Consider the following 14,652-nt stretch of genomic DNA (forward strand, 5'->3'; position numbering starts at 1 on the left):
TCATATTTCACTTAAGAGTGAGTGTCATTCCTTGACTCGGAGTGAATTAGAAAGAAAAGCCCATCTACATCAACTATATGATTTGCCTGAGAAGCTGGACAGGACACACAAAAAAAAAGAAAAAAAAAAGAAAAGGAAAAAAAAAAAAAAAAAAAAGAAAGAAAAGCCCAAACAATTATGAGGGTTTAGTTGCGCCTGAGTGGCTGTGATACTTCTACTTGTCTGTGAGGGGAAGCGCTCTGTCTTACTTAGAGGCGCCGTCACCTCGGGGCCTTTGCATTGGTCCCTGCATGTGTGGAAACTATATCACTGGTGCTCTTCATTTCTGCATCTTCTGCTATCATGCACAAACGGCATCCACATGATGTAACATGATCTTTTGAAAAATCTGTCATGCTGGCATTTTTGTTAGACAAAATGTGCACGTTCAGCTCAGAAGAGTAGGCACTCCTGCTCATGACAGGCACAGCACACCATTGCTGAATTCATGCATTCTAGGCTTTAAAGAACGAGTACATTTCACCTCAGAGATATTGTGGAAAGCACCACCCTACATAGCACTGTAGTCAAAGTTGGAATTGCCACAAAACATATTTTAAGATATTGAACACTCTATTGCCATCTGGCAGCTGAAGTGATTATTGCACCCCCTTATTTGTCAAGTTTCATGTGTCAGGTAAACCTGTACGACTGGGGTAATGTGAATTCCCTGTCTACTGTATGTGTTCTTATTGCCGTCTAGTGTGTACTTAAATGTATTTGCGGTAAATAATAATAAATAAAACATCAATAATATATGTTTTCTCATTTATGTTGAAATCCTGTGTTTTTTGAGGAACATGTATAACATTGATAACCTCTTTATAAAATAAAGCTGATTCAATGACATTGAAAACAAATATGCCACAAAACATCAAAACTTTGACCGCTACTTTTTACATTTTTTTAATTATTACTATTACCGTATTTTCCAGACTACAAAGCCGTGCCTACTAAATTTTAAGAGAAATAATATTTTCCGTATTAGCCGCAACGGACTATAAGCCGCAGATATATACCTTGTGAAATGAGATATTTACACAGAAAGATTTTGTCAATGTTTATTTACATACCTTAATTCAAATCCAAACGGTGCCTGTACTAAAAACATGGAACCCATTACCTCCCTGCTTGGCACTCAGCATCAAGGGTTGGAATTGGGGGTTAAATCACCAAATGATTCCCGGGCGCGGCCACCGCTGCTGCTCACTGCTCCCCTGTGGGGATGAGTCAAATGCAGACGATAATTTCACGGCACCTAGTGTGTGTGTGACTATTATTGGCACTTTAACTTTAACTTTAACAATGCAGTAAACTGGCTGATCAAACTAAACAGAAAAGTAATCGTCATGCACCCACTAGCTGCGGAAGCGAGCTCTCCAGTCAGCTAAACAGATTCAAAAAGTCCAGGGTGACGTTTAGGTGAATTTACTGAGGAATTTGTGAAACCAAAACAATACAAAAATATTGCCCATAGCAAAGCAAAATTGAAGATGAGATCTCATGTATGTCTTATATACATCTCCTAGACATAAAAGAGCACGAATCGAGACCAAAGTAGTTTTCTCATTCTTCTCAGATGTATCTCCTGAGAAATAAGGCTCACAGTGAGCACTGTGAGAGATCTCAAAGTTGTCTAACAGTTATCTCTTTTCCCGATTTCAACTAAGAGCAAAATGAGAGATGAATGAGCTGGTCTCCAATATGTCTCAATTATGTCTCAGTGAGAGATATACATGGTTTTGTTTCTCACTACTCACTGTTTTAGTTCTCAGATGTCTCTTTTCTATTTCGGCAAAAAGAAAATTGATGAGTATTGGTTTCAATATGTCTCAATGATGTCTCAGTGAGAGATATACTTGGTTTTGTCTCTCACTGCTCACCATTTGAGTCGTCAGATATGCCTCTTTTCTATCTTAGGAAAAATAAATTAAAAATACATTTTAATTGGCACAATTTAATTATACCTCAATCATACTCCAGTTTATCTCATGCCAAATAAATAATTAATTCAGGCAATATGGATATATGGTCTGTAATATATATGGTTTAATGCATAATGTTCTACTTAATTTGTTGATTTCTTATACACACGCCATGTGCAGTAACTCAGTGACTACAATTGTGAGATTTAAAACTGAACCCAAACAATACTGTTATGATCACAAGACACTTTTTAAGACCTTTTAACATTAGTGAACTTTCTAGAGCAGTGATTCTCAAACTCTTTTCACAAAGTACCACTTCAGAAAACCTTTGGCTCTCCAACCACCATGATAAGGACTAATATTAAAATACAGTAGCGTAGTAGGCCTAAATATTCATTAAAAAAGACAGCGGTTTTATTTAACAAGTACATTTTAATATATTGGCCACTGAAATATTACAGACAATGCAAAAACTTAATCAACAATGATACTCCATATATTCAGTACATATTTACAGACTTTTACAGCATCCACGGCAACATCTCATCGGTGTGTATTTTCAGAGCATTTATAACAATGATCAAATATTTGATTTGTGACTTCTTAGGCCAGTTGAGTTCTTAATTAGTTAAAACTTTTCAAGTGTGTTTGGGAAATGAACTGCAAACACAATGCCAGGCACAGATGTGAAGTCAAGGAAAACAACTTTACCCAATATGTCATCCAATCATACTACTGTACTGGCAGAGGTTTCCAATAGGGGAATAACATGACTTCATGTACCATTTGTTACACTATCTTGCAGCAAAGAAAACCCTGCATGTTTGAATTCACGAAGGAGGGCCCATTTGGCACATGATTGTGCTATGATAAAGAAGAAATCAATCTGTCCATACTTTGTTTGTCCGTCATTTGAAAAAAAAACGGTAAAATTGTTTCTTCTATTACCTTTACCATTGTGTTTTGATGTGAGATAATTTCTCTTAACTTGTGCCCTGTGAAAGATGCTTACTGTTCCATAATTGATGCAGTGACCCGCATGTATTTGCAATGCAGAGAGGTGAACTGTGTCCAATAGAAGTTCACTAGGTGCTCCATAGTTTAATCCTAGACAAATATTTGTTTTCCTGACAGAAACTATCATCTTTAGTCATATGTCTGTAAAATTCAGCTATGACATTCCCTGGTTTAATAGTTTGTGAAATAACAGGAATAGACTGCACAAGTTTGACTACATTTACCATCTGCATAGGTATATTTTGAGTACCGTGTATGAGCCTTAACAAATATCAATTTTTGTCTTCATCGGTGTTCCAAGTGAGATGTTTTTAGGGTCACTAAGAGGACCACCCCTATCGACAAGCTGTTTGTAAACTTCTGCATCATATATATCTTCAATGTTGTTAGCATCTGCCTTCTTTCTGCTTAATCTGAAGTTAAGCTTCTCCTGAAAACCTGGCTTGAGGAACAATGACCTTATGTGAGCCTTAATTGGAACCTCTATAAAGGATGAGGATCTTTCTTCTGACACACTGGTCCCACAAGACAGACATTTTATTTGTTTACTTTCTAATGGCCCAAAACAATTACTGCAGTATTTATGTAATAAAATAGGCGATGATGCAGAGCGGGATAAAAGAAAGTTTTTGAACTTCTGCACACTGTTTAAGCAGTCTGCATTCAGACTATCGGGACAAAGCAACTTGAACATTTTCAGCAAATCGCTTATAGGGCCTTATCAGTGACTTTATGACAGTTTTCATAAGCCATGATGATCAGAAGGCACTCTGCCACGGTTACTGATGCATTGTCATATAATGGTTTGTCTGTTGTGTCCTTGATATTTGACTCTTCTGCACACTCCTCACTCAAACTATCTTCAAATCCTTCATTAAACATATGTCCGTCATTGTACATCCAATCCCCCATATCAGGGAGAGATTCCTCAAATGATTGAGATGGATCATACTCAGCATCGACATGTAGTTCAGTTGTTAGGCCATCAGGAGGATCTATGAGGGCTGATCTGGAAAATGGTTTTCCATTGTCTTTGATAGAGTCAAAAGTAGAAATATTTTCATGTGCTGAAATTAAAATAGAATAAAAATCATTAAAGGTTTTTTATAACATTTTGTCACAAGGCAAAACGTATAACATCTCAGCATATCGCTCACATTCTTACACTCAAAAGTTTGGCATATTTTAGCAGGATATGCTTTGTGACAAAATTCACAGCAAAACATTAGTTAGACACAGAAGACGGTGGGTGTACCTGGCTGGTAGGGAGAGGCTTGGTGTTCCAGAGTGGTACATCCTGCATGGACACCTGGAGGTTGGATGTGTTCCATATGAAGAGCAGTGTTTTGGGCTCCTTCTGTTCCCCTGCTGCTACCTTCTGACACAAAGAAGAGGAACCAAAAAACTCTAAAAATTAAAATAATTAAAAGAAAAGAAGAAAATTGCAAAACAAGAAGCAAGTTGACATAAATTGAACACATTATACAAATCTAGCTAATGGAATGCATTTACTTTTTTCCCACATCTTGATCGCATTGTAGTTCATGTTTACGTATCTTCTGTGTTTGTGGTAACACATAATCCACAGTATTAAATGTAACTCATCACAATACAACACGCACTATAAAAAGAAAGTGTGGAACTTCAGTGATAAACAATGCCAATGATTAGTAAATACACAGCAGCAAACCAAACCTATGAGAAAGGATCTTGACGAGGGATGCAACATTATTGTAAATATTGTGTTATTTTGGTTTCAAAATTCTCACAATAATGCCGTGATGTGTGACGCTATCAAACGAGAACTCCCGTCAGTGTGTTTTTTTCTGACAATATTAAGTGGGCTGATCTGAGAAGTAAACTCGATCTCCCATGATAACCCGCGCAGTGTGGGACAACAAAGTTCAAACAGGGGACATTATATAGGGGCGAAAAAGAGGAACTGTGCAGGAGTGACGGGAACGTTTGTGCTTCGTAGCTCGGAGGAATTGTTGCTGTGAAATATTTCTGTGCCTATAACTGCTGTGTTAGATTAAACTAAAATATGTGTGTTACTTGAAATTCTGGATGATTTTGCACCATTCCTTTGCACTTAAAATACCTGTTTATAATAATAAATAGGACTACAACATATGAACATTATGTTTGTATTCAATTACAGTAAGTGTGTTTATCCTAAACATTCCTGCCACTTCATTTAACACACGTTGACATGTTTGTAACAATATCTTACCGTGGCTTTAACACTGTGACGATATAATACCATGACATTTTGATATTGTTACATCCCTAATCATGACTTGATGTTACCTACCAGCCTTAACTTGAAGATGAAAGGTTCAAAGAAGATTAATTACACATGCTGAGATAACTCATATTTCAAGTTTCATTCTTCATATATGTGCTACTGTAATCAGGGTAAAAGAAAGCAATATTTCCATGCTTGTTCCTGACAAACTGTGGACAGCTTTTTATCCATCTATCTGGTCTGTAAATCTCAATCAGAACTAATTCACATAAACAAAGAACACGCATATACAGATAACTTACTTAGACATTGCTCATCAGTCTCCACATTCACATTGGTGGCTGCAGGAAGAAAAATAAAGTATCACATATTATATCTGCTTCCAGTTTAATGCACCACCACTATGCCAGTCTACTCACCAATTGTACAGTCCTTTCTTGATCGTTTATTTGAGTCGACTTCTTTACCGGTTCTTCTCCATCGTTTTGCAGGTTTTCGTTTTGTCATTTTGACACTCCAATACTATGTGAATACAGACAAAGGTTGCTGGAATACACAGTGGAACTTCTTGTAAATGTAAAACTCTACATTATGTCGAAGCAGTGTATGTTCAGTAATTTATATTGTTCCACTTCCAATGTTCTCTGTACATTTATGTCTATCATTGTTATTTCACTAAGGGATGTATAAAGTGTATCTTATCACTTGCGATGCCTCGGTGGAGGTAAGTATCATAGCTTCGAGCAAGGTGGTTGCGCCGTTGAATGCGGCATTTATAGCTCTATTTTCGTAACACAGTGACGTTACATTAGTTTGATGAATAATAACTCGTGTGTGTTAAAGTAATTTAAATACCAAAACAAAAACAATAAATGGTATTACTTACTTTCAGTCGTTATTCCTTCGATGCTGAATTGTTTCCTCCAATCGATACAAGTCACATTCGCCCACTAAATGCGCATGCGTGTTTTCCAGGAAGCGCAAATATGATTGGACAGATTCATGGGGCGCCGTGCCAAATCTCGCGAGAATGTTGATGAGACAGATCCACATCTCAAAATTTAGATAAAGTTGATTTTCTCCTTGTATGTCCATCTGAAAATAGCCATTTTTGGCTAAGTGTAACTTTCAAAGGAAGGCAATTCAGAAAATTCACGCCTTCTATCAGACAGCGGCGGACATGACGCGTTGTTTGCCATCAACGTCAGAAGAAGAAGAAGCGGGAAAACAGTAGGTGGCGTAACATTTTAACGTTGTGTGCGCCGACCTCGAACGAAAACGAGGAAGAAGAAGAAAGAGAAGAAGAAGCGGGAACGTTTTTGGAAACGACAACCGCAACGCTTGTGACAGAAGACTTGGAGAGGTAAGTATCCTAATATTTTTTAGTTGGTTAACCATGTAATGTTGTGAAGTGAAAATATTTAACTGTTGTGACAACGAGTGGTCCTTTGAGAGGCTGCGGTAACGCTAATGGCGTCTGTCCAGCAAGTAATGTTAGTATACATAATGACCTTCACAATTAGATTATACAGTGCATATTAATTTGGGGGTTTTTACTTTAAACATTTTTATAATACTGTTGTAGGTAAAGTAACAATCGACAAAGAGAGTCCGGACTGCATTTTATTGGTATGGCTGGCTAGTTGTAATAAATAAGAGATGACATCCAAAAGTGTTCAATGATTGACAAATGTGCCCCGCCATTTTGAAAGCAGCAGTACATTTGCTTACTAGCTGGCAGTGGCCAGTATGTATTGTATCACGCTGTTGATCATATTAACTGCATATATATTGGAAAATAAAGTAGCTATGTGTGTAAAATTTGAAACATTCATTCATTTAAATGAAACTAGCATTATCAGACAGGTCTTGTTAAGACTAGTTAGACTTAGACTTCCTTTTTATTGTCATTCAAATTTGAACTTTACAGTACAAATAGGAAGGAAATTGTGTTACATAAGCTAATGGTAGTGCGGGATAAAAAAGCAATAAGGTGCATATATAAATAAATAAATAGGTTACTGTACAGATAAATATATTGCACTTTTTCACATGCGTCCACGTTTATGGATGTATGTTATATTGTCTTTTTTATTCCAGCGAGTTAATCCATTTTGGGGGAGTTGAGGGGATAATTTCATTATGATGCGTTCAAGAGCCTTACGGCCTGAGGGAAGAAGCTGTTACAGAACATGGAGGTTCTGCTTCGGAGGCTGCGGAACCTCTTACGAGTTACGTAATATAAGAATCATTTTCCTGTGATACATGTTTAAAAAGTTATGATTGTCTTAACCTGGTCAAAATGCACTAATTTATGGTCAACCTCTTCAATACAAAGTCATTGGGGCTCAATATTTTATTCATGACCTTTTTTGTTAAAAATGCCATAACTTTATTAATATGTACCCTATTATAAAAAGGTGCCATCAAGCCCCCCGCACCCCAAAATAGATAAGAATTAAACTGTACGGGTTGAGTTTTTTTTTTACTATAGCCAGAACGATCATAAACAATCATTTTGTTTACTTGTTTTTGACAGAAGTTAAATATGATTTACCCAAAAAGTTAACATCCATATGAAGTGACCCCATATATGTAAATACTTTCCATTTATATTATAGTTCCATCCATCTATCTATTTTCTACTGCTTTTCCCTTCCGTGTCGTGGGGGGTGCTGGAGCCTATCCCAACTGCGCTAGGGCGGAAGGCGGCGTACACCCTGGACAAGTCAACACAGATCGACAGACTACTTTCACACACTCGCGTCAATTTAGTGTTGCCAATCAACCTATCCCCAGTTTGTGATACAAAATTTATTTTTTCATTAACAGGATGGACAAAAAGAAAATGACAACATAAGAGGTTAAGAGTTCCCACAAAGAAAATGAAGGACCTGCATAATTCTCCTCCCCCAAATGAGTAATCTGGTAAGTCTCTGTATGTGTGGCAAAGCGGACTACGGTTAAGCCAAATTGCCGTGTTACATGTAGCTAACAAACTGGAAAAAGGACTTTATTAGTTTGTTTGGTATTTAAAGAACAGCTGAGAATGCCACCTTGGGAAAGTCGCCCAAGAAGGTTAGTAACAGTACCCTAATTGTAATGAGGCCACACACCTCTAAGACAGCGATGGGCAAGCTCACCCTACTGCATATGCTTTAAAATGCATATAGGGATGGGGAGAGGGAATAATCATAACATTGTTGTCCAAATGAGGTGACAAATACCAGTCCAAATTTTTATACTCAAATAAAAAATGTTAAACACTTTCTCTTTTGCACTCTCTCTTTCAGGGTGTTTGGCCTTCGTCAGATGGGAGGACGGTTATACCGGCAAAATCTTTACTGGAGCAGACATTTTGTCAAGAGATGAAGCTCCTGTGCAGATCTTAGATCTTAATAAATAAATAATTTAGCAAAGTGGTCAGATGGTAAATTTTATAGGGCAACTGTTGAATATATTTCAGGAAAAGTGACGGGGGACTTGTAACAGGCAGCAACACTGTTGGACCACCACCACCACCCTATGGGTAAGATTTACATTTATTACCTCATGCCTATGGGGCTACAAGTTCAAAACTTTTCATCTTTATAAAATCAAAATTGGTGAATTTCCAAACCAAAAAAACAGCATTAACTGAAATATTATTTTATCTGCCATCAAATAATTGTTTCAGTAAATAGTATGTGAATGACAAATACAAATATTTAATGTATTTCATTGCCAAAACCCCAACATCTGTATCCACTTTGATTTCAGGATTAAAAGTTCTGAACTTGTGGACCCTGAAAACAATTATTTGCCATCATTTTATTACTTTTTAATCATGGTCAAAATGTTCATAGAGTGTAAATATCCACTCTACAATCTCATGTGTCAAAACTAGGGAGTAAAAAAATTAACATTTCATGTCATGGTTACAATTGTTATTACAGTATTGATAAATGTGCTCAAGAAGTACTTGAACACACACTGAAATCTTATAAACAAGTTTTATTGAGGAAAAAAAATAGTTACACGATATATACTTTCTTAACAGAAGAAATCTACGTTTTTTAACATTCAGTTTCACGTCAAAATATAAATTCCTCATTTTTAAAAATTAAATATAAATTAAAATATAAATAAAAGTAGTGTAAGGATGGGGGTTGAAGGATGAGTGTCAAAAAACAGAGCTAACTTTGCTTTCTTATCAGCAATCGAGCATTAACTAAACACCCGTGGGTTCTCAGAGCAACACACAACACCAGAAATGTTTCCCGTGAAAACCTGTCCGATCCGGAGCTTTCAACAATAACAAAAGTTCCATGGATGAATTAAGTAAACAATATCAAAAAATAGGATCCAAACAAAATGTATGGAACGCTCGCCTCGGCCGCAGGTACTTGCTGTTGCTCTTGCCTAAACGCCGCACTGAATTTCAGGACAGGGAAACCAAAACAAGCTTGCTAGTTAGCATAATTAGCATCATCGAGCTAGCTTACTTGTTGTTGATACTGTTACGTGATTGGCTGTTGGCATATCCCTTCCATTGCTCAGTAAATACCGTTAACTGATTGTCTGTTATAGCATGTCCCTCCCATTGCTCAGTGACACTTCCTGTTTTCTGTTTCCTGGGTTCCCAAAGCGCGAGTGACCTCATGCAGGAAATCTTGCTTGCTCAAATATTTTATCGAACACATTTAATATTTATATCATTATGTGTCTATTGCGATATATATTTATTGTTTTATTGGCCCAGGGCTATGTAGTATTGATTCTTAAAAAAATATTTTCGGGGCTTGCGTGGGAGCACTACGTGCAGATAGAAATGTTCCTCTTTTTTGTAAATTTTCCTCTTTTGTCAAAGGGTGCTCACATGCCTGTACTTCCTGTGTGAAAGAAAGTAGTTAAGGCGGAAATCTCAATATGCCATAGTTTAAAAACATTTTTTAATCCAAATATAAGTACTGGTTTGACAGTTTATACTTAATTGTACATTTCATAAATAATCCTGAGATATATAAAGTAATAACTTTTTGGGGATAGTCAATGTTATGTATAACTTAATATTGTAAAATCTGTCATAATCTGTTGGTATTGTTGACTAAGTGAGTTGTCTATTTCCTTGCAGTCAAGAAGATTTCATCTTCAGTATTGGTCCAGTTCCTTTGTCTTTGATGTGAAATGTTTTTGTTTAGGAGTACTGTACAGAATGATTGTAGATATGGTCAATTTTGGTCATGGTACATTTATTTTCATTATTGGTACCGTCCATCATAGAGTGAGGAGAACAAATCATTTATACACTGCTGATTTTGTAGTTTGAGGTCTGTTACTTTTATTATTATTATTATTATTATTATTATTATTATCATTATAGGTACACTTCAATTGTAAGTGATAGAATCCAAAACAAAAATCCATAATCACATTGTATGAATTTTTTTTAAAGTAATTAATGTGCATCTTTTTGCATGATATCCATATTTGATACTTCAAATATACTCCCAATAGAGATTTCTAGGTGATCAATTCCATGGAAAAAAAAGCAAATTACCTGAAAACATACAATGTGATTTTTTGTTTTGTTTTATATTTTGCAGTCTATTAAATACTTGTTCTCCTCACTGTACATAGACTAAGGTCCACTTTGGCCGCAGGAGGTTAAAATGTGGGTCATTTCAGTAATTTTTTTGTAGTTCAGTATTTCTCATCTCTTTTGACAGGAGAGATGCAGGCAACCCATCTGTCGAGGACACTATCTCATATCGACCGCAGGCAGAAAAATCATGGACGCCATGTGATGGGTGTTGGGAGGAGTTCGAAAAAATCCTGCGAGAAAAGCAACAAATCGAAGAAGTCCTCTTGAAAATAGGCAAGTAATTAATGCTAATTTATTCATGATGTAATTATTTTGTTTACGTAAATTTGTTATTTGGCCTTGAACACATTATTTTCTCATTCGGGTATTGTTTGTGCTATTTTTTCCCTTTCAGATCCGGACCAAGTCAGAGTACTCCAAAGTCTCTGCGACCTCGTTAGTGACAAATACAGCGACGGCCCTCCTCAACAATCGGGCCAGCAGGAGCTCTTTCCTGAGAGCGGCGTATTCATGTCCTTGTTCCGCCTTGCTGCCATGAGTCATGCTTCAAAGCCCAATTGCATGCGTTTATTCCACGCACTTTTTGACCACTTTTTTACAGTTGAGGAGTGTCAAAATGCTGTCGCTTTTGGTCGCCCTGGAAACAAACCTGCAGGAACAGGAAAGCGCATCCTTGACCGGAAAAAAGTTGAAGAAATCCTAAGTAAGTTTTCCCAAACTGAGGGTGTTTTCAGGCCAAAATTGTGTAACAATAATTAAATAGAAGTTCAATACGAGAAAGTTTGATCCCTTATCGATTATAGCACACGAGAAGCATAACTGAATGTTACATAATTACAGTTTGTGATTGGCCAAAAAACTAGCATTGTGATAAGCAATATAGTGTTATGTCCATCAACTTGAAGTGTGGTTGTGTGTATTAGTGTACTGTATGTGCAGGGTTTCCACAAGGCATGAAGTCATTAAATGGATTTTGTGTAAATTAAGGCCTTAAATGGCAATAAAAAGCATTAAAAGCGTTGTCCAGAGGCATTTAAAAAATGTAATACAATTGTAGGACATGGCCGATAGTCAATATGTCAAACGAAAAAAAAAAAAATTAAAATTAAAATTAACTTAAGAACCTCGAAATTGCTACATCTGTCTGTGTCTGAAGCTGCCAAACTGCATACAAGAGGTATTGTAAGGTGGGAACGCGACAAAAGCACTGCCTCAATACGGCACAATGAAACTGCTCTGGGGGCCTAAACTTTTCCATTCTTTGGTCACTGTAGGCGTGTAGTCCTTAACTGGGACATCATGTCAGGATAATGGGGAAGCTGAGCTTTTTTCATACACGACTCGTTTATTTCAATCACCTCCACTTCAACACATATGAGCTAACTTGGCTAACATTAGCAACTGTCGTGACGCAGGCGCCTCAAGTTATGGCTTAGGATGGACAAACAAGGCAATTTTCACAGCAGACCACAACTCTTTTATTCTCTGACGTTCCCACAATAAATTAATAAAAGTTCCTTCAGCTGCTGGATACTTGATACATAACTTGCTATTTACTGTAAACATTTTAAACAACAGAGAGGGTGTAAAATACAATATATTCAATATCGGCAAATTAATATAATTGACATAGCTTTTTTTTAATGCATTTTATTGGCATTTTTCCAAATACCGTTCTGTATTTTTCTAAAATGTTTAAATCGATCATCCATGTCCAAACACATGCATAATTTGCAATCCTAGTATGATGTTCATTTATTATTCTATAAAACCTTTTAACTATTTTAAAACAAATTGTAATTTAAAAATGGTATCCTCCAGTTTGTGGCTATTATAAGACATTTTCGAATACCCTTGGGGGCCGCCAATAAATATCTGTTTCTTAGCTGTGGTCCGTCCATATGGGCCGCAATGGTACTCAGTTGTAATACACTTTAGTGTAAGATGACTAATTCAGTGTTTGTATTTGAGTGGGTCCCAGACCCCTCTGTAGTGGAAAAGTTGGTCGGGCCCTGAGGTAAAAAATGTTAAGTATCCTTGGTGTTCAATGTGTGATTATTTTTTATATGTAGACCAGTTCCAAACACCACGGTTACAATTTTATAAATATATTTCAGTTTTTCCTTGGAATATTTCCAAAATGGAAATTTAGTCATTTACTCACCCTCTTACTGAGATTAAGTCAGGTGTTTTTTTTAACTACGGTACATGGTTTGCTCAACAAGGAGTTAAAAAAAACTACACCGGACTTTTTCACAACAACAAAGTGAGTACTTAATGTTAAATTCATTTAGTTTTGTATTTGTTTTATTTTTTGTATATTGTTTTCTATGTTGTTTTAATTATTGTGAATGTCAATATGTACATTATGTATGTACTAATTAACTACATTTAAATTGTTGTATTTAATCTATTTTCATATCTTATATTTTGTATTTGTGTGTAGCCAAATAAAGTGATACACCGCTCAATATTTGAGTATTTTTTTAGTGTTATTTCTAATTAAGTCAGATAACGAATATTTAAATTGCACGCTCAATTTGTTCTCATTATTCTCAAATTTGAGATATGATGGCTTTGTTAAGACATTTAAGAGAAATAATCAAGACATGAAAGAGACATACATAAGATCTCTTTTATTGCCCATACATCTCATTTCTTTCTCTTTAATTCTCCTTCAAAATAAATGAGACATAATTGAGATCAGTGGCATACATATATGAGCTCTCCTCAGTGTATCCCACTTCTCAAATATTGCTCAAATGGTTGTCTCAACTCAACCTCCTTTGTCTCAGTGATGTCTTGTCTCTTTTTAGCTTATTTATTGCTCCTAAGGGTCCCTTAGGAGCAATAAAAGAGAAACAATTGATCACAGAATTAGACAGATATGAGAAGCTCAAAATGTTCTCAAGATACGAGATTAAGCAACAGATGAGCAAGCACATTTTTGCTATGGGTGCCATTGTAAATTAATTATACAAACACAGAGGCTTGCAAATGTGCTGCTTAATGACAATGGCATGATTACATTACAATATCACTTACAAAAAAATATGCATGAAAACACTCCTATCAAACATAGGACAGTTTAGTAAGTAGGAATTGTTTGAATTGTTTTAGTTAAAGGTGCCATATTTAGTAATGTGGCCAGAAATGGTACTGCAATCTCGGTCAAAATTCTGTAGTCCCCTCCCACTTTCCATGACTGAGGTTGCCAGATACACAGCCGAATCCTACTCCAAGGGACTTCAAATGGCAAACGACGAGTCCTACGCTGTAGGTTTCTCTTGTTTATGCTTCTTGCAAGATGGTTTACTAAGTAATTATGCCACATTTTACTAATGTTGATTAGCCAAATTTATTTGTAAAGTTACACAGCAATATTTTAGTTGGGAGTCGGGACATATTTTTAGCATTGACTTGCTAAAATGTCTAGTTTGACCGCACAGACCACCATTGAAACAATTATATATGATAATATGTAATATATGATCTATCAAATAGGCCTACTTTGATGACAAGCCAAGGCCAACAGTAAAATTACCGCCACATTTTGTTCAGCATAACTCCATGTTGCATCCAACCTGACTCACTACATTCTCTTCCATGTATGCACATCAAAAGAGCATCATACACGAATACAAATAGATGGAGTAGACAATGAAAGGGTAAAATAAACTAGATTTTTTGGGTGTAATAATAGATGGTAAAATTAACTGGAAATCTCATAAAGAAAATATGCAACACAAGGTGGCAAGAAATAATTCTATAATGAACAAAGCAAAACATTTTTTGGACCAAAAATCACTCCATATTCTCTACTGCTCGCTAGTGTT

At 36.2% G+C, this 14,652-nt stretch overlaps 1 protein-coding gene and 1 long non-coding RNA gene across 4 annotated transcripts; one reads left to right on the top strand and one right to left on the bottom strand.

Moving 5' to 3' along the window:
* Positions 1-2,463: 2,463 nt before the first annotated feature.
* On the bottom strand, positions 2,464-6,301 carry LOC133609741 (uncharacterized). Of its 3 annotated transcripts, none has more exons than XM_061965620.2 (5): positions 6,119-6,301; positions 5,652-5,754; positions 5,535-5,573; positions 4,240-4,359; positions 2,464-4,051 (listed from the first exon to the last, which is right to left on the bottom strand). In XM_061965620.2, exons 2-5 carry the CDS (start codon positions 5,737-5,739, stop codon positions 3,693-3,695), a joined length of 606 nt encoding a protein of 201 aa, XP_061821604.1. In that variant the 5' UTR covers positions 5,740-5,754; positions 6,119-6,301; the 3' UTR covers positions 2,464-3,692. The 3 variants fall into 3 exon arrangements, with proteins under 3 accessions (XP_061821604.1, XP_061821603.1, XP_072769586.1); XM_061965619.2 differs by having other exon boundaries at positions 4,240-4,362; positions 6,119-6,298; XM_072913485.1 differs by having other exon boundaries at positions 4,240-4,362; positions 5,652-5,778; positions 6,119-6,154.
* A 31-nt stretch (positions 6,302-6,332) lies between these two features.
* Positions 6,333-13,294, top strand: LOC133609742 (uncharacterized). Its single transcript, XR_012050546.1, has 5 exons — positions 6,333-6,595; positions 8,065-8,160; positions 8,526-8,761; positions 10,941-11,089; positions 11,211-13,294. It is a non-coding gene; the product is annotated as an uncharacterized lncRNA (long non-coding RNA).
* The last annotated feature ends 1,358 nt before the right edge of the window (positions 13,295-14,652 follow it).

Source organism: Nerophis lumbriciformis, linkage group LG07 (genome assembly GCF_033978685.3).
Source record: "Nerophis lumbriciformis linkage group LG07, RoL_Nlum_v2.1, whole genome shotgun sequence".
In the NCBI taxonomy this organism is placed as follows: Eukaryota; Metazoa; Chordata; class Actinopteri; order Syngnathiformes; family Syngnathidae; genus Nerophis; species Nerophis lumbriciformis.

Bases quoted from the DNA above. Each gene is read 5' to 3' on its own strand.
- LOC133609741 (XM_061965619.2), bottom strand. From the start codon at position 5,739: ATGACAAAACGAAAACCTGCAAAACGATGGAGAAGAACCGGTAAAGAA. The intron at 4,363-5,534 runs GTAAGTTATCTG...TCTTTGTGTCAG, and splicing joins GACTGATGAGCAATGTCTAA to AAGGTAGCAGCAGGGGAACA. The intron at 4,052-4,239 runs GTACACCCACCG...TTTTAATTTCAG, and splicing joins AGCCTCTCCCTACCAGCCAG to CACATGAAAATATTTCTACT.